At 38.4% G+C, this 20,985-nt stretch overlaps 1 protein-coding gene across 1 annotated transcript in view; it reads left to right on the forward strand.

Annotated features, from left to right (window-relative positions):
- Positions 1-20,985, forward strand: part of shg (shotgun) — a 159,134-nt gene that overhangs the window by 71,539 nt on the left and 66,610 nt on the right. Inside the window, exons 13-14 of the mRNA XM_067139957.2 lie at positions 4,449-4,574; positions 18,799-19,108. Coding sequence (XP_066996058.2) covers positions 4,449-4,574; positions 18,799-19,108 — 436 coding nt within the window. The remainder of the gene's footprint in view (positions 1-4,448; positions 4,575-18,798; positions 19,109-20,985) is intronic.

Consider the following 20,985-nt stretch of genomic DNA (forward strand, 5'->3'; position numbering starts at 1 on the left):
AACAAAATTGTTGAGTTTAAAGGAGAGCTGTGAAATATATTAAGTTTCTTAGGTATAGGTGGGCTTTCATTGCATCTTAACTGCAGAAGCAATTAGTGTGAACATAACTTTTTCAGTAAATCAAAGTACTCAAAGACCCTTTTAGCTGAGTTGTTGCACATACCGAGTAATATCAGTGTTAGTTTCTCATTCCCTGATTGGTATGAGAAGGGATTATGTATGTATGTATGTATGTATGTATGTATGTATGTATGTATGTATGTATGTATGTATGTATGTATGGTATTCATCCCAAAGGATGGTTTGATGCTGAACAGCTTCTCAAACAGCTGTCATGGATGACCTAGGCATCACTGAGGAGGCATACTAGGAGAAAGAGGAGTGAAGTAGTTCCCCGTTGATTTCCTCACCGAACCAGAAGTTGCTTTTACGTATCAGTATGGCAAGCACACTGAAATGCACTCATCAACCAACCTTCCGAGTGACAATTTCACACTTATCATAACAGGGACTGGCTGCATAAGGAATAGTATTACTAGCATCGCTCATACCTCGGTCACTTTCATATCGTCAGAGCCAGGGAGGAGATTGATACAGGCCAATGAAAGTAAAAAAAAAGTATTCTAGCCCATATTAGAAGGCATAGTGCATTGTAAACACTACATCTTGCAAACAAAGGCATAAGAGATTCTAAATTTAAAAAAATACATATATATCTGAGCAAATGACATTGTGCAGTTCATTTCTGTCTGCTGATGAATATACATTGCCTGACAAAAAAGGTTAAGCACCGAGGAGTGGTTGAAAATGAATGAAACTACATATGCTGAAAGATAGAGAGGTCCGGGGATCTTGCTGGCCATGGGTGGTCCTCATCATGCTCTAGGCAGTCCATAGATACACTTGCTGTGTGTGGACGTGCATTATCTTGTTGGAACACTGTCCCAGGGTGCTGTGCCATAAGGGGTAGGGCGTGCGGACACAGGACATCTGTGACGTATCGCTGTGCCGTCAAAGTCTGCCGAAGCACTATTAGAAGTAATCTGAACGCATATCCTATGGCTCCCCACGCCATGATGCCAGGGATTACGTCTGTGTGTCTTTCCACAATATGGGCAGGATCTACCCTCTGCCCTCGACGCTGCTAAACTCTCACACGATGGTCATTGGAGCTTGTTGAGAAGCGGGACTCATCACTGAACATGATGCGAGATGCCAGTCCTCCTCTGTCCACGCCTTTCGGGCAAGGCACCACTCCAAACGCAGGCGTTGGTGTTCTGGTGTCAATGGCAACTGACGCATGGGACAATAGGACTCCCATCCAGTGGATGCGAGTCGTTGAGATACAGTGCGGGAACTCGCAGGATGTTGTAGAGTCTCCAGTACATGTTCACGGATGCCGGGTGCTGAAGTTATGGGATCCCGCAATGCTTGGTGCACCATATGATGGTCCTTCTTTGGGGTGGTGTTTCTTGATCGACCCGAACCTGCATGACGTGACTGGGTGCCCTCACGTACCCATTGAGTCCAACATCGGGCTACTGTGACATCTGAATGGCCCACATGCCTGGTAATTGCACGATACGACCAACCAGCCTCATGCAGTCCCACAATGCAGCCTCTGTCAAATACTGTCAATTGGTGGATAGCCTGTCTAACACGTCTGCGAGGCATCACGGGTGCTTCCGTACTGTACTTAGTCCTCTCTGCACGTGTTGCTTAACTGTCTGACTCACAGCAGTTGACTGATAACAACTTATCAATAACAGGACGGTGCCATCACGAATGCAGTCTGGTGGATGTTCTACACATTACAGATCCTTGTAAATCTAATCATTTACTCACACATCAGTGGTATGCATGTATACTGAAATGCGATAGTATTGGACCACATCTCCTAGGTGCTTACCTTTTTTTGTCTGGCTGTGTATGTATATGAATGAAAGAGATCTCCCATTACTTCTGGAATGATCTTGATTAGGCAGTTGAAGTCACATATATACTTGTGAATGAGCATTATGGACTAGACCACTGTCCCTGAGGCTCACTGGACAAACATCCTGAAAAGAAAGAAGTAAATGCTTAAAAATATTGATAGTTCTTTCATATCTCTCTTATGCATTGAAAGATAAACAGATAAGTTAAATAATTTCATACAGTCAAAGATGTACTCTCCCTTATCCGGATTTTACTTTGTGTGATAATGTGTGATTTTAAAGTTTGTAAGAAACAATCAATTTGGTAGATTTAATCTTCCGTAATGACAATTGCAAGCTCATAAATGAGAACACCTGTTTCATGAATATTTTTCTGACTTTTTTTGAAATCAGAAAAGGGCCATTCTTCAAAAAGTTTGAAAATATTTCAGTATTTCTTTCATTTGCAGAATACTTCCAAATCCTTTCTTTTATGGTGTCCCAGAGATTAGTAAAACAGCAGGTCATCTTCTAGACTATCTTATTTTTTTTTTACAATTTGCTTCATGGTACACGTCCACAAATAGGTCTTATGGCTACGATAGAATAGGAAAGGGCTAGGAATGGGGAAGAAAGCAACTGAGGCCTTATTTAATGTACAGCCTGACGTGAAAATTACAGAAAACCATTTTCAGGGCTGCCGACAGTGGTGTTTGAACCCGTTATCTCCTGAATGCAAGCACACAGTTACGTGACCCAAACTACACGGCTACTTGCTCGGTGATCATCATTTATGTGAATAATAATAATATTGGTTTTTCATCCCACTAACTACTTTTATGGTTTTTGAAGACACAGGGGTGCCTGAATTTTGCTCCATAGGTGTTCTTTTACTTCCCAGTAAACGAGGCTGGTGTACTTGAACAACTTCTAAATACCGACGGACTGAGCCTGCACCGAACCCAAATTGAGCTTGGAAGGCCAGCAATCTAGTCTGAGCTACTCAGCCCAGCATTCCTCCAAAGATGATGCTAGTATTTTCTGTTCTCTTTTAGGTCCCTGAAAAGAACTGTCAGACTTAGAGGTTGTTAAAGTGAATTTCAGTAATGCAAGATATAACATTCATGTGAATTTGATGAAAGCCACTTTGAGAGTATTCCATCCTCGTCTTGTTTCATGATGCTACCGTTCAGGGCTACCAACTTGAACAATGTTTTGGGCGGAGGTGCCAGTCAAGCTGGGATCCTATCTTCTTTCTTAGGCTTGGTTATCCATCTCAAGTGGAGGGTCTTCGCCATCAGCTCCATAATCTTCTTAATAGGAAACACTCAATGAAATACACAGGCAATTTTTTTTCCTTTCCATTTATTTCAAATGCTTAATAATTGTTGCACATTTCACCACTGACTGTAAGATTCTGTCTGTCGTTTGGGTCATCAGCCCAGAGGCAGGTTGGCTCCTCAAATAGCACCACCAAAGGCTATGCCAGTTATAGAAAAATCACAGAAACAAACAGCAGCAGCAGAACGAGGCATATTAGGCAAAATGAGGAGTGAGGTAGTTTTCCATTGCTTTTGTCACCTTTCATAAGACTCTGACACACTTGTTGTGCCCTGAATGTCGCTACTCTCACCACCCGTACCCCAGTAGCTTCCATATTGTCGCAGCCATGGACTTCGGTGGAAGCTGCACTTTGCTCTGCCCTGTGCCAAGAGATGGATGCAAAATTACTGTATCCATCAAGAAATGACAGCTGGCAGACTTCAAGATTATGTTGGGTATAAAAAATGTATAGACTTGTTTGTTCGTAAATAAAATTAAGTTTAAATTTTTACAGGAAAAAGTTGACTTGCCTATCTCTGCCCTAGAAATGAAGTAATTTGCTTTAGAATCTCTGTTCAAAAGTTTGGATTTCTCATGATGAATTTTCTGGATTGTAAGAGGGTTCAGGTACTTAAAAATCATTGTTGAGCTTGGGTAGTTTTTGCAGTCTTCTTAGAAATCATTGTTGAGCTTGGGTAGTTTTTGCAGTCTTCTTAAAGTCAAAAATGACCTTTCTGTTTTATAAGTTGATATAGAGATCATGTGTAGGAGTCAAATAAACTTCAATAATTCTGGAAGTATGGTCTCATTCATTTAATTTCTAACTTTAGAACATAGAAAAGAAGATTTTCTAAATACATTTCATGTTCAGTTGTCAAAAAAGTAGTGAAATATTAACACTAACTTGTATCAAAACTTTGAAATACTGTACTTCCGATGGATGTGTAGTGCTTTCTCAGTTATGATGTTTTTTCAAACTGATCCCTTAATCAAGACCTGCTTGTAAGTGTTTATTTCCACCTGTGAATTTTTGGTATTTTGGTTAGCTTGTAACTTCAGGTTTAATCATCACTGATATAATTATGATTGTAATAGAATTAATTATAAAGGTTCTTCTGAATTTGATTTATTCTGTATTGTGTTTGCATTGTTGTTGGTGTGGAAGTGTTTTGTATCTAATGTACTTTTTTTCCCCCTCTTCCTGTTCAGCTATCTGCTTATGATCCTGACATAGCTGATCGAACAAAGGACCAGCATATCGTTTACTTTGTGGTGAAGCATGAACAGAAGAAGTTGCTTACTATTGATAAAGAAGGTTGCCTCTCTTTAATCAAGGTAAGAATGTGAGATTTTCTGTCACCAGTACTGGGCTAAATGTAGCTTTTAAAGTCATGTTTTGTCTTCTTAGAATTTTTAGAGAAATCTGTGTTCTTACAGTCCCTTCAGAAGCTGTCTTGGGAATACGTTGCAATATGAAGCTTTGAAATTATAAAACAATAATTAATTAAAGCAATAGATAAGAATGGATCTGCAACCATTCAGAGGATCCAGACTCTCAACATCTTCAATTTTATATCTTATGTGATCTAAGTGTATTAAATTTAACCCTAGAAGTGCCAAATTCTGTACTTGCCTCGCTATGTAATATTACTAGAATGCCAACATCGCAAACGCAATGCATAGTGTAGACATTCACTTAATCAGTTATAACATAATTTTTCTTTCACCTAGACATTCATATTAAGCATGACTTTGGAAGTCTCCCATTAGGCCAACCACTCATCCACGTCATGGGAGGTGGGCAGTGGCATGAAGTACGGGATTACCTGTAGGGGGGGAAAGGGGGGGGGGTGATATACAGCGGGGACTGTGTGTGTCCCTTGACTGCTTCAGTAGCTCTGAAGGCCATACAGGAAGCCTGCAAAGTGACAACTAACTGGGCTCAGGTGAAGACCTCAACAGCAGCAATGGCAGAGAAGGCACGTTTTGATATGACACAGCTGGCGGAAGAGGCAGCCCTTCTTCTTAGTGGTTAAATAAGGAAGAAACCACTGCCTTGCGGTAAAGAGGGGTCTTTATAGGCTAAGGAAGATAAACTGTGCAGAAAAGTTCTGTAGTCCAGCGCAGACAGGAGGTAGGGTGCTGTTAGCCAATAACTCTCACACCTGAAACAAACTTATTACAGAATGAAAGATGAAATTTATGCTGGCCGGGTTTTACGGAGACTACTTTCGCAGGGAAATACGGTACACAAATGGATTCTGGAATGTGACAACCATGTATGAAACTGGCAGACTGAGAGAACTAATGGCAGATATGAAAAGGTCTAAACTGGAGATACTTGGATTGAGTGAAACGAGATGGACAGGCTACAGAGAAGTGAGAACAGAAAAGTGGGGTGTGTCTTCATTTACTCTAGGAGAGAAGCAGATGAACAGCATTCAAGTGGGGTGGGTGTCTTGCCTGCAAAGAAATAAAAAAAATAGCATAATGGAATGGATCCCTGTATCAAACAGGATAATTACTGTACGAATAAGGACCAAAGTTAGACTGGTGACCATAGTGCAGTGCTACATGCCAAGGAGTCAGCAGAAGAGGAAGAGGAGGAACAGTTTTATGATAGGCTGACCATCAACTTTGGTGGGATAAAGGAGGATATTGTAGTGTTAATGGGAGTCCTAAATGCAAAAATTTGTAGTGAAAATGAAGGAAGAGGAGATCATCACTGTTAGACAAGGAATAGGAGAAGGAAATAATAATGGCCAGAGATTCCTAGACGTGTGCAGTAATTTTGGATTGGTTATTAGTGGACCACTATTTTCACATGAGAACTGCCACAATATTTTGTGGGTGTCTCCTAATTTCCAGAGAGAAAACCAAATTGATCACTTGTCAATAGGCAAAAGATGGAGGCGCTCGCTCCTGGATGTGAGGAATAAATTTGGAGCAGATGTAGGGAGCGATCATCACCTTATGAATGCTGATATTCGATTGAAGGTTGCAGCACCAATAAAATGGGCAGCTATGTGAATGGAATATTTCAACTTGAGGAAATTTGGAAAAAACAGAAGTTCAAAATGAATTTAAAATACAACTGAAGAAAATGTTTGAGGCCTTTGGTGAACAACCAGATGAAGAGGTAAAACTAGTGGAACAGAGTCAAAGAACTATTTCATGAGACATCTGAATCAGTTCAAAACGAAGAGAGTGCAAGGCACGGGGCAACTCCAATCAAACAAGAAACCAGAAAAAGCAGCAGTGATGGCAAAATACAGGGAGGCCAGAAGAAAAAAGTGCAGAGAGAGATATATATATGTTTACAGACCAACTGGCAACACCAGCAGAAGCAGCAAGGGTTGATAACAGCAAAGAAGTACCGTATTTACGCGAATAATCCCCGCACCCTAATTTTAGGAAGGCCCATTTTGAAAAAAAAATAAAATGAAATGAACTAAAATTCCTTCCATCAAGAGTAACATAGGAATAAACAAACATTTCATATCACTCTGCGAGGTCCACATGGTCTTTATGCAAATATCAATGTGTAAATATGGATATTGCTGCTTTGCCTGAATATATTTGAGATGATAAAAATACATTATCACTGCTATAAAATATATTTGCCATGAAAATTAGCAAGTAGACCTTGGTATTTCATTAATCTCGACTTGCATTAAGCTTGGTTCCTTGTAGATCGAAAGATTCGTTGTTTCTTGCATCACTAGAATCCTGTCTTAAATTACTTACAAATTCGTCACACACCACGTCTAAAACCATTTTCACTTGCAGTCTTTTTTTACGTGGATATTAACATGACCGATGGTGGATAATGCTTTTTGTGCAATGTAAACACTTGAAACAGACATATCGGCAAACTCGGATGTTAGTTTTGCGATATGGTAAAACCTCGTTAATTCGAAGTCATTGGGACGCAAAAATCAGACTTTGATTTACGTGATTTTGAATTAACTGCCAACTCGTACTTCAGAAATGCCAACCCTTATCGCATCACAAAACATTCTTCTAAGACACATTAACATATGCAATCACTTTGATTCACAGTTTATACCATTCAAATACTATGGAAAGAATGATTTCCGAAATATATACAAGTGCATTTACGTTATTCAAATACCGTATTTACTCGCGTATTAGACTCCTTTTCCCCCCACATTTGCAGCCAAAAATAGTAATGGGGGTCCAGTATGCGATAACCTCAAAATTTTGTGCAGTGAACACATGACTTCTAGGTTACAAAAGAGCTAAAATTGTATGCGTAAACATTCTATACGTACTATTATTTAACAAACTTAGAATGTAGGCTATTTAAGTTTTGTTGGCTATTTTCGTCAAAAGGCAGTATTTCTAAACGTAAAAAGACGATAAATGGTGAACGCGACTTTTAGGCCTACGGAACATATGAAAGTCCGTTTTAGATACTCTTATCACGTCATTTGTTACATCTTATTAATTCCTCTGGTGAGGCTGACATCAAGAAGGGCATACGGCCATAAAAACTCGGTACGAAGATTCGTCTCAGTTCATACTCGATCCCGTAGAAGAAAGGGATAAGGGTATCGTGTTATCATATAATTAAATATTGATACAAAAGAACTTAATGGCCAGTCATTTGTCTCTGTCAGTTCAGCAGTAGGCCTAGCACACAGTAAACCTGATCACTGCTTTTATTTGAATTATCGCCTTGCACTGCCAACTTCCCTGCCTTGCTACTGGCGTGTCGGCATTCTAAGTGACTTCATCTTTACTGCTATCTCTCGCCAGTCGCGTCAGCTATGCTTCATTCTCTTTGAGCCATGCTCTGCAATCAAGAGCAGACGAGATCCCATCCTTTTGAACCTTTAAAAAATAATTTTGTTCCTGACTATAGAGTCTAAACAGCGCAAATCTATTCCCAGATGGTCTCTGATATTCAAAGTTGGTGTATGTGTAGCAGAAGCCACTCCTTCCGAATAAAGAAGTGCTGTAGAAAGCGTGCCAAACCTTCAGCTGATAACTAGCGTATGTTAAGAGTTGTACTTCCGAATGTAATACATAGTAACTGGAAACATTCTTTTGATAATTGCGGCTGTTGAAACACAGACCCTTATTTTTAAGTATATTTCATGCTTGTTCTCTACATTTATCACATCAGGATTTACGTAAACAGCTGTCCATGAGATAAGACAGTCCACATTGTTTACGTTAGGTATGTTATCACCCTGATTAGTGCCACAGACGATAGTGCCAAAAATTCGACGGAAAAAATAAAAATAAATAACAGGAAAATTTATCGCATTCATAGATATCTACAGGTGTGGCGGTAATGCGTTTTGTTATCATAATGTTTAATTTCGTACGTTCGCTGTTTCTTTTTTTTATTAACGCATACCCTAGTATGTTTTTGTTTGGCATCTCTGAAAATCTTTTAAAGTACATGGGGACAAGAAATTATTATTATTTGTTAGGTACGTTGACGAGTAAAACAATCGTTTTAATTGGATAGCTTTTATCACGTTTTAAACTTACTTCTCTCCAAATATATTCCTATATTGGCCCGAGTTACGGGATATTAAATGACCACTTTGTTAATGATCTCGCCTGCTGTATAAATAGCATCAACTGCGAATATTTCTCAACTAAAGTAAACTCGTTTCCTCATCCCGAGGTGGTACAGCTCTTTTTAGACACAACCCCAGTGGAGGAGAGTTACATGTACCGCTTTTACCGCATATCAACCTTCCTGCCATTCATAAATCTCTGGCAGTACGGTACCGAGGTCAGAGCCCCGAAAACAGGAACTGTTTGTGCTAACCATTACGCTGGCGGACATTATTAACTACAAAACACAGACATATAGAATGACTGATGCATGCTTGCAGTGCGCGGGTTGGACATGAAGCTAGGCCTATTCATCTATTTGTGCGACGTCATCAGAGCCGCAGTAGACCTACGCTACAGAGGCGGACATTTCTTAACTGCGAAACACAGATGTACCGCATGGATTCGACGCGTTTTCATTGCGTAGGTCGTACGGACAAAACTATTCACAAATTTGTGCTATGTCATCAGAGCTGCAATAAGACTTGTACCCGCTTCGAAGCGGAATCTTCGTTCTCGGGCGAATTACGTTGGGGGGTCTTATAGGCGAGATTTATTTTTTCATTTTCTTCGTCTCGAAAACCCAGGGGGGGTGTCTAATACGCGAGGGGGTCTAATACACAAGTAAATACGGTAATTCACTTGGACAAATAACTGACAAACATAACCTCACGCAACAAAAAGAAACTAGTACCTATTAATATCATTGTAATGTTTTTTGTAAAACATCAAATGATTTTTTAGTATTGAGAAGGTGGAATATTAAAATTTTGTATTGACTTTAAGCATAGTCTCAACTCAATACGGAACCTAACAATGAAGTTTATTACTTTGAATGATGACGCTAACCAAGCTAAACACAAAGCCTTTCAATATCTAGGCATTAAGTTGAAAATAGCCAAATTAGGCAAAGACATAGATTTCCTCAAACAGTGTATTCGGTTTGATTTAACGCCAAATTTCTTAAGACACAACAAAAAGAAACATCGTATCACGTCACAAACTTCCAAAACTCAAACTAAGACTAATAAAATTTGGTTGAAAGATGAAATCAAGTTTCTTTATAGAAAAAATCATTTTTAATCTCAAACTATACGAGTCTCACCTTGCGACAACAAAATTGTTATCTAAAGCGCATTTGTCAATCAATCAATCAATCAATACTGATCTGCATTTAGGGCAGTCGCCCAGGTGGCAGATTCCCTATCTGTTGCTTTCCTAGCCCTTTCCGAAATGATTTCAAAGAAATTGGAAATTTATTGAACATCTCCCTTGGTAAGTTATTCCAATCCCTAACTCCCCTTCCTATAAATGAATATTTGCCCCAGTTTGTCCTCTTGAATTCCAACTTTATCTTCATATTGTGATCTTTCCTACTTTTATAAACGCCATTCAAACCTATTCGTCTACTAATGTCATTCCACGCCATCTCTCCGCTGACAGCTCGGAACATACCACTTAGTCGAGCAGCTCTTCTTCTTTCTCTCAATTCTTCCCAACCCAAACATTGCAACATTTTTGTAACGCTACTCTTTTGTCGGAAATCACCCAGAACAAATCGAGCTGCTTTTCTTTGGATTTTTTCCAGTTCTTGAATCAGGTAATCCTGGTGAGGGTCCCATACACTGGAACCATACTCTAGTTGGGGTCTTACCAGAGACTTATATGCACTCTCCTTTACATCCTTACTACAACCCCTGAACACCCTCATAACCATGTGCAGAGATCGGTACCCTTTATTTACAATCCCATTTATGTGATTACCCCAGTGAAGATCTTTCCTTATATTAACACCTAGATACTTACAATGATCCCCAAAAGGAACTTTCACCCCCTCAATGCAGTAATTAAAACTGAGAGGACTTTTCCTATTTGTGAAACTCACAACCTGACTTTTAGCCCCGTTTATCAACATACCATTGTCTGCTGTCCATCTCACAACATTTTCGAGGTCACGTTGCAGTTGCTCACAATCTTGTAACTTATTTATCACTCTATAGAGAATAACATCATCCGCAAAAAGCCTTACCTCTGATTCCACTCCTTTACTCATATCATTTATATATATAAGAAAACATAAAGGTCCGATAACACTGCCCTGAGGAACTCCCCTCTCAACTATTACAGGGTCAGACAAAGCTTCACCTACTCTAACTCTCTGAGATCTATTTTCTAGAAATATAGCAACCCATTCAGTCACTCTTTTGTCTAGTCCAATTGCACTCATTTTTGCCAGTAGTCTCCCATGATCCACCCTATCAAATGCTTTAGACATGTCAATCGCGATACAGTCCATTTGACCTCCAGAATCCAAGATATCTGCTATATCTTGCTGGAATCCTACAAGTTGAGCTTCAGTGGAATAACCTTTCCTAAAACCGAATTGCCTTCTATCGAACCAGTTATTAATTTCACAAACATGTCTAATATAATCAGAAAGAATGCCTTCCCAAAGCTTACATACAATGCATGTCAAACTTACTGGCCTGTAATTTTCAGCTTTATGTCTATCACCCTTTCCTTTATACACAGGGGCTACTGTAGCAACTCTCCATTCATCTGGTATAGCTCCTTCGACCAAACAATAATCAAATAAGTACTTCAGATATGGTACTATATTCCAACTCATTGTCTTTAGTATATCCCCAGAAATCTGATCAATTCCAGCCGCTTTTCTAGTTTTCAACTTTTGTATCTTATTGTAAATGTCATTGTTATCATATGTAAATTTTATTACTTCTTTGGCCTTAGTCTCTTCCTCTATCTCGACATTATCCTTGTAACCAACAATCTTTAGATACTGCTGACTGAATACTTCCGCCTTTTGAAGATCCTCACATACACACTCCCCTTGTTCATTAATTATTCCTGGAATGTCCTTCTTGGAACCTGTTTCTGCCTTAAAATACCTATACATACCCTTCCATTTTTCACTAAAATTTGTATGACTGTCAATTATGCTTGCCATCATGTTATCCTTAGCTGCCTTCTTTGCTAGATTCAATTTTCTAGTAAGTTCCTTCAATTTCTCCTTACTTCCACAGCCATTTCTAACTCTATTTCTTTCCAGTCTGCACCTCCTTCTTAGTCTCTTTATTTCTCTATTATAATAAGGTGGGTCTTTACCATTCCTTACCACCCTTAAAGGTTCAAACCTGTTTTCGCATTCCTCAACAATTTCTTTAAACCCATCCCAGAGTCTGTTTACATTTTTATTTACCGTTTTCCACCGATCATAGTTACTTTTTAGAAACTGCCTCATACCTGCTTTATCAGCCATATGGTACTGCCTAACAGTCCTACTTTTAAGACCTTCCTTTCTATCGCATTTATTTTTAACTACCACAAAAACAGCTTCATGATCACTAATACCATCTATTACTTCAGTTTCCCTATAGAGCTCATCTGGTTTTATCAGCACCACATCCAGGATATTTTTCCCTCTGGTTGGTTCCATCACTTTCTGAATCAGCTGTCCTTCCCATATTAACTTATTTACCATTTGTTGGTCATGCTTCCTGTCGTTCGCATTTCCTTCCCAATTTACATCTGGCAAATTCAGATCTCCCGCTACAATCACATTTCTTTCCATGTCGTTTCCCACATAGCTGACTATCCTATCAAATAATTCCGAATCCGCATCAGTGCTACCCTTTCCCGATCTGTACACTCCAAATATATCAAGTTGCCTGTTATCTTTAGAAATCAGCCTTACACCTAGAATTTCATGTGTCTCATCTTTAACTTTTTCGTAGCTTACAAATTCTTCTTTCACCAGAATGAAAACTCCCCCTCCCACCTTTCCTATCCTATCTCTACGATACACACTCCAGTGCCGTGAGAAAATTTCTGCATCCATTATATCATTTCTCAGCCATGATTCAACTCCTATTACAATATCTGGTAAATATATATCTATTAAATTACTTAATTCTATTCCTTTCTTTACAATACTTTTACAGTTCAACACTAACAATTTTATGTCATCCCTACTTGATTTCCAGTTCCCTGTTCCCTTATCACCGCTCCCTAGGCCATCCCGTTTCCCTGAATGTACCTCCCTATTACCCTTCCAAACAAATTTCCTAACTTATACGTACCACTGCGGTTTAAATGAAGGCCATTCGAGCGCAGATCCCTATCTCCTACCCACCCATTAGGATCTAGAAATCTCACTCCCAGTTTCCCACATACCCACTCCATAGTCTCATTTAAATCCCCAATCACCCTCCAGTCAGTATCCCTCCTACACAGTATTCCACTAATAACAATCTCCGCTTTCTTAAACTTCACCCGTGCTGCATTTACCAGATCCCACACATCTCCAACTATGTTGGTACTTATATCAGCTTGCCTTACGTTGTTGGTACCAACATGAAACACTACCACCTTCTCCTTCCCCTCCTCCCTCTCTTCTACTTTCCTCAACATCTGCCTCAACCTAATTCCTGGATAACATTCTACCCTGGTTCCCTTTCCTCCACACACTTTCCCCACGTGTCTAACGATGGAATCCCCCATGACCAGAGCCTCAACCCTACCCACCTCATTTGATCCCCTCCCCTCCTGGTCAGCCCTATCTTTCCTGATAGCTGCAGAAGCTACTTCCTCCTCCCTTTTCTCCTTCCCATGACCCTGTTCCACCTGTCTTTTCCTATCCTCTACTCTACATTTCCCTTTCCTACCTTTTCCCTTCCTCCTACTTCCATGCATCTCAGCAACAGTTCCCTGTCCCTCATCTTCCCTCTGTTGTTCTGCCTGGAGTGACTCGTACCGATTTCGCACAGACACCTGTCCTGAATTCTGATCCTGAGTAGAGCTCTTGGCCTGCAATCTCCTTCCCCTTAGAACATTAGACCACCTGTCTTCTACAACTCCTCCCTTTCCTTCCCCTCTCTCTTGTACACCTACTGTAACCTGTACACTGTTTGAGGGAGTCCTATCTTCCTTCCTGTCTTCTGTGAGAATCCTAATTATCTCCCTCAAACTTTCCAACTCCTCCCTCATACCCCTCAATGCCTCACCACACCCACAATAAGTACACTCGCGCTCCTTAGCCATTCTTTACGGGGGAAAAATTTTAAATTAAAAAATAATGTAACTTATTTGCAAAAAAATAAATGAACGGAGGGATATATTGTCTGGGATACTACACAACAATAAGGTAATTAATATACGACTACACTACAATACTACTTAGTCGTGCTCTATTTTTTTTTAATCCTACAACCCCTAACAGGATAAAAACTGCTGTTAATTACTGAATATCGAAAGTAATACACAAGAACTACACAATTCCAAACTGCAATTAAGCCTATCCTAATTTCAACAATATTTTAGTAAGAGTTTCTATGGATACCTCTACTACACCAGTACTACACAAATATTTTACAATAACAAAATAAGCACACTAATTTCTAATAGGATATTACTCGTATACTACTGTACAGTACACTACAGTAATTTTTAAACTACTTTCAGACGTATCCTAATTACGATACCGGTACCGTACCGTATGTCACTACTAAGCACAACAGAAATGAAATTTGCAAGAACTACTGTACTCAAAGATTACCAACGAAGCTAAATGCTTAGACAAATTACTATTAGTATTAGGGTCTAATAGATACACACGAAAGATAACACACGAATATAGCAGGCAAGATACGGCACTATCTAAATGTACTGTATCTATACTACAATGTATCTACACTACACTACACTGCGTTTGGTTAAATGCTTAAGTATCGAAAGGATTGCCGTACACGAAGAAAAACACGAATATAACTGGCAAGATACTATCTAATATATTATACCTTATCTTCACTACAATTCTACTGAAATGTGGTTATGTGATTATTACAGCTGGTGGATTACTATTATTTTCCCTACTCCACGGGACGGAGAATAAAAGTGTCCTGAATTAGGCCTACTGAAAAATACGAGGTTGTCTACAATAATTTCTCAAATATTTCTATCAAAATTACTACTACTACTCCAGGGACTTGAACTGCAATTACTGGGATATATGAACTTTATTATTATTATTAGCTAACCGCTCATAAATACTGAAAGATCGAGGGAGCGAAATATAAATTACGGATACTAACTACCTACTCAGAAGTACAAATGAATGGAATACAAGGTCAGCTGATTTTTATTTATATTCACTTGACTACACTACACCCTTTGTTCACGACTGTAGCCAACAATGCAATATTTGAATATGAGGAGCGACAATAATCAATAACAATACGACTGTTAACTATTACCGTGTAATCTCTTTAACTTCTTTTTAAATGGAAGTTTACAGGCGTGTCGTGTTTTTTAATGTAGTAAATTATTACCTTCGCGATAGTTTGAACGTATATCTATACGAAATACCGGAGAAGTTGCTGCAGAAGTTAGGGTACTATTCCTTATGATAATCTGCCTTTGTAAGTACAACCAACGAACCTACAGATATTTACAAATATTTTTAAAGTTAATATTGTTACCTAAAGTATTACCTAAACCTAAATTCGAAACAAGGTGCACCTATAATAGCTAGCCTACTTAACCTAGAAAACGTAATTTACTGAAGACCAACTGAATTACTTGTTACAAAATTTAAATAATTATTACTACTCCCAATTTCGACCAACAACCACTATATAAACAGCACTAAATGAATCAGATATACACAAAATTAAGCTATTTCAGTAGGTTTTCACTACTTTATCACTACAATAATGCAAGAGCTCTCTCAACAGCCAACCGTTCTCAAGCGCATCCAACAATGGACAATCTTCTTCCAATCAGTTGAAGATAAATTATTTATAGACTTAACCAAGAAACGATATACTTTGGATAATAAATTGGAGAAATTAAAGAGATCCAAATCGCAAGATTATCAAATTAGACGCAATAGTAGACCAGCAGACGATCGTAACCATTTTCATCCACCCGTAATCAACCTATCCAATACTCCCCTAAATCCAAATGAAGAAGGAATTTTAGCCAAGGGACCCAAACATAACTGGCCCTATTTGAACACAACCAATTCAATTATTCCAATGATAACAGAATCGGAAATAGCTATATCTAAAACGCCTTTAGACACACAAGCTGAATTAAGATATGACATCAAAAAGAAACTTAATAACATCCTTTTTCGCAATAATTCACATAATTTTCCCGCCAATTCTAATAATAGGAATGTACAAACCGATTTGAAGCTCCTGCACACCCTAAATAAAAAAATTAAGGACAACGACCTAATTGTGACCAAGACCGATAAAGGCAACACGATTGTAATCATCGATAAGAATGATTATATCAGTAAAACATCAGACTTCTTTAAAGATAGTTCCTTTTCCATAATTAAAAAAGACCCCACACGAAAAGTCCAAAGACTCATTAAACAAACCTTAAAAAACTCCTCCTTCCTACTCAATGAACATGAAAAAAGCCAGCTTATAAGTATGAACCCTGGGCTTCCTACGGCTAGAGCTCTTCCACAAATTCATAAGGCAGGTGCTCCCATTTGTCCAATCATCAATTTTAGACCGAGCCCTTTGTATAAAACTGCACAATTTATTCAAAAGTTTCTAAGCAAAAATTACAGTTTTTCATCCAATAAGTCGGTTAGAAACACATTTGAATTAATAGACAAACTTAATAAATTTAACATGCAACCTCACTACTCACTTCACTCCTTTGATATCGTAAACATGTATCCAAGCATTCCAATTTCTAAATTACTTCCCATCATCAAAAGTAACTTACACAAAAAGTCATTTGAGTAAATTGGAAATTCAAGATTTCATTACATTGTTCAAATTAGTCGTAAACAACAACTTTTTTACGTTTAATGGTACCATCTATCAACAAAGCGGTCTGGCAATGGGTTCATCTGCATCAGGCATTCTCGCAGAAATCTATTTGGACTTTCTCGAGAATACTAAAATCAACAATAAATTCGACAATATCCTCCTTTGGGCTAGGTATGTCAACGATGTCCTAGTAGTTATTAACGAGAATTTGGAAGATGCTCACGCCACACTTCAAACACTTAATAACATTGATCCTCATATTAAATTCACATTGGAGTCGGAAGTAGATCAAAAAATCAATTTTCTGGATCTTACCGTCACTAGACAACAGGAATCTTTAACCTACAAGATCTACAGAAAGCCCACCCAATCGGCCGTCACAATCAGACAAGATTCAGCTCACCTCCCCCTCCCCACAAAAAAGCAACCTATAACAGTCTTGTACATAGAGCATTCAACGTTCCTATTAATAAAAAAGATCTTCATACCGAATTGAATACTATCCGCCACATTGCCAGATTCAATGGCTTCAATAGCCATTTCATAGAAAATATCATTAACAAACATAAATTTCGCCCCAAGACCACACTTAAAAAAAGAACCACCTAAACATGACTCTTTTTCCATTTTCACTTACGTCAATGGAATTCACAAGATCACCAATGTTTTAAAGAAAAAAGGTATGAAAATAGCCTTTAAAACCAACAACAACAACACACAAATCTTACATAACACATCACATATTAATAAAATAAATAGGAACACAAAATCAGGCGTCTACAGGATTAAATGTAATACATGTTCTAATATTTCTTATGTGGGGCAAACCAGCAGGAGCTTCAACATTAGAGATTTGGAACATTTCAGTGCAGTCAGATATAACAAATTCTCAGCTATCGGCCAACACATGGTCAACTATAACCACAAATTCACGAATATCGAAACAGACATGGACATTCTCGAAATAGCTAAGAAAGGACCCCTACTCAATATAATTGAGAATTTTTACATTCATTTGGATCAATACTTTAATGCCAACTACAATCTTAACGAAATAACGGAGAAACCCAATATTTTATTTGACCTTTTCATTACTTACTACAGAAAAAACAAATCGGTCGTTCAAAACTCTTTCTTTAAGTCAATTAAGGGTCCCCCGCCAATACAAACACCATCACTTCCTCTCCCATCCACCCCGCCTTGAACCTTTCCCATCCCTCCCACCTTCCACCACTTACATCATTCCTCCCCTCCGTATTCACCTACCCCCTCTCCCGCTGATCTACTCCGCGCTACGATCACTTTGTATGTTGCATTCAATACAGCAAGTTTGTTCCACGCAGCGCAAGGTGAGTCATCGTTTATATTTTCCGGTGCCTCGCTCGTTCTCTTTTTGATTACTCGCGTTTATACTAACTTCTTTTCCCAGGTTCATTGAGGTTCCGATTGAACTGAGACTACTTCTGTTTAACACAGCAAGCTTTTCATTCCACCATAGAACATGTCCAACTTCGTCAACTTTTAATCTTATGCTGGTCTCATCGGACAACTCTTCCCTCTACGCTAAAGTGGAACTCACATCTAGAACTTTCTAGAAGCATATACTTAGTTATAAATTTTAATTGTGCAACTCAGGAGTAACTGTCAACCAAAGACTATCTCGTCAAGAGTTTTTACATGACTTCACAAAGATTTTACTTGTCAATGTGAACACTTCTGTTACTTAAATTATAATTCGCATATACGGTTTTTCACTTTTGTCTGTCATTCCATCACCATCCCATCCTTCTAGATCCTCTCTCATTCCTCCACATTATTTTACTTTATTTTATCACTATGTCTTTTACTGTTGTAATTTGGCTAGGCTGATGATGGTCCACAGTGGACCGAAACTAGTACCTATTAATATCATTGTAATGTTTTTGTAAAACATCAAATGAGAAGGTGGAATATTAAAATTTTGTATTTACTTTAAGCATAGTCTTAACTCGATACGGAACCTAACAATGAAGTTTATTTGAATGCAAGATGCAGGAGTCGCATATCAGTATCATCCTGCCGAGGGGTCATCTTCCTGACTGTTGCATTTTAGTTTCATATTATCCTATTTTTTTGTCCAGTACTTAATTTTGTTCTCTCTCTTATAGCCTTTGGATCGTGATCCTCCAAATGGATTTGAGAAGTGGCAAGTTCTTATTGCTGCTGATGATGAAGATGGGGGTCCTGCATCTCATCGTCAAACTACTGAAGTAGTTATTAATTTAATAGACATCAATGATAATGCTCCATTTCTGGACATGAAGCAACCTGTGATTTGGCCAGAAAATCAACAGACTAATACAAACATCACTTTACTTGCTGCTAAAGATTATGACAGTGATACTAATGGTCCACCATTTAAATTTATGATAGACATCAATGCAGATGATGAAATCCGGACAAAGTTTGCTATTTCAGGTAAGTTTGTTCATTACATCTAGTTGCATGCATGACCATTGATTGTATTATTAATTTCTTTTTCATGAAAATTCCAATTTCAATGTACCAGTAATGACAGTGCAGAAAGCTACCACCCTTGCAGTAAAATTATTTTGTAAGAAACTTAACTTCACAAATGCTTATTATATTCACTTCTTTCTTGGTCCAAGGGAATGAAAACATGCCTCAGTTTAAAAGGTTTGATGGCAGGATACTCGGTGGTGTGCACATCTTATTTAGGAGTGTTTCATATCTTTCGAATAATACCAGATTGCAGGAACTCGAATCTCTTATTTTTGGAAGACTGTCAGGATTTTACGACAATTTACCCCACCAAGTGAATATAAAATTGTACATTTTAAGATTTGCTGTTAAATTCAATGTTGTTTAAGGGTATAATTAGCATTACATGTTTAGATATCATACAGAAAGATTTCTTAACTTATGAAAAATGATATTTTAAATAACACATATTTTGCCACAAGTTTCATTCCAATATTATTGATATTTTACAGTCATCATCATTATCATCATTTCCCTTTATCCAGCTCCTGCTGGGTCGGGGTGTTTATGGTACTTCTTGATCTTCCTCTTTCCTTCCACCATTCCTCTTCCATGATCTTGTCCCAGTCTAAATTTCGTCTTCTTATGCCGCTCTTCACTGATTCAATCCATCTTGTTCTAGATCTTCCTGTTGCTCACTTGCCCTCGCACTTTGCCTCCAGCATCTGTCTTGGAATTCTATTCTCCTCCATCCTCTGTACATGTCCAAACCACCTTAGTTTATTCTTTTCAACTCTCTCATTTAGCTTTCCCAACTTCCTTCCTAACATCTTCATTTCTAACTCTATCTTTCCTTATCTTTTCTATCATACTTCTTAGGAATTTCATCTCACTGGCTTGAATTCTCCTCTCTTGCCTACTAGTCAAAGTTCAAGTCTCAGCTGCATACGTCAGTATGAGTACATAGTACATTTTGTACATTATCTCTTTACTTTTCCTTGGTACTTCTTTGCTCTAAACAAGTTTTCTTACACTTTGGGAGAATGCATTACTCTGCTGTACCCTCCTGCTAATCTCCATGTCCACCCTAGCATTTTTGCATTAATTCAAAGCTGTCCACAATTTCCAAACTCTGTATCAAAATACTCCTTTCATCTTCTCTTTATCTCTTCTGGGTGTGTTAACAGTTCTCCATCTTTATTACAGCATACTTTTACTGTCACATCTACTTTCATTTTTTGTGTAAATTCTTCCCAACTCCTTTTCTTCTCCTACCATCTTCTTACATCTCCATTTACTCTTGAGATACTTCCTTTTGCTTTCTTCTGTTTCATCTCAGTTTCATTCTCACCAGGCTGTCTTCTTTTCTTTCACCACTTTCCTCCCTTCCTCATTCCACCACAGTCTCTCCTTTTCTTTCACTCTTGTAGATATCCCGCCACAAGCACTCTCTGCTGCACCAGCAAATGCCTTTTTTAAATTGGCTCACTCCTCTTCTACATTTTCCACTTCAGTAACTGGGATTTGTTGCTTCAATCTGTCCTGAAAACCCTCCTGTACATTTTTGTCTTTCAATTCCAATACTTTTATTTTGCTTTCTCTTCTCTTTTTTTTGTTTTTCCATTTTTCCCAATCATAATTTTGCCACCACAACTCTATGGTCCCCATCAAATGCTTCTCCTGGTAAAGCTGTCACATCCATCAACTTCCTGCGATTTGTCCTTTCCACGAAAAAGTAGTCGGTTACCGGCACTGATTTTGTTCTTCTGTCACCCCACCAATATCTCGTAATTTTCCTGCTGTTTTTCTTTCAAAACCACGTATTCCCACTATAAGTCCATTCCTTTCACAGA

Source organism: Anabrus simplex, chromosome 2 (assembly GCF_040414725.1).
Source record: "Anabrus simplex isolate iqAnaSimp1 chromosome 2, ASM4041472v1, whole genome shotgun sequence".
NCBI classification, from domain to species: Eukaryota; Metazoa; Arthropoda; class Insecta; order Orthoptera; family Tettigoniidae; genus Anabrus; species Anabrus simplex.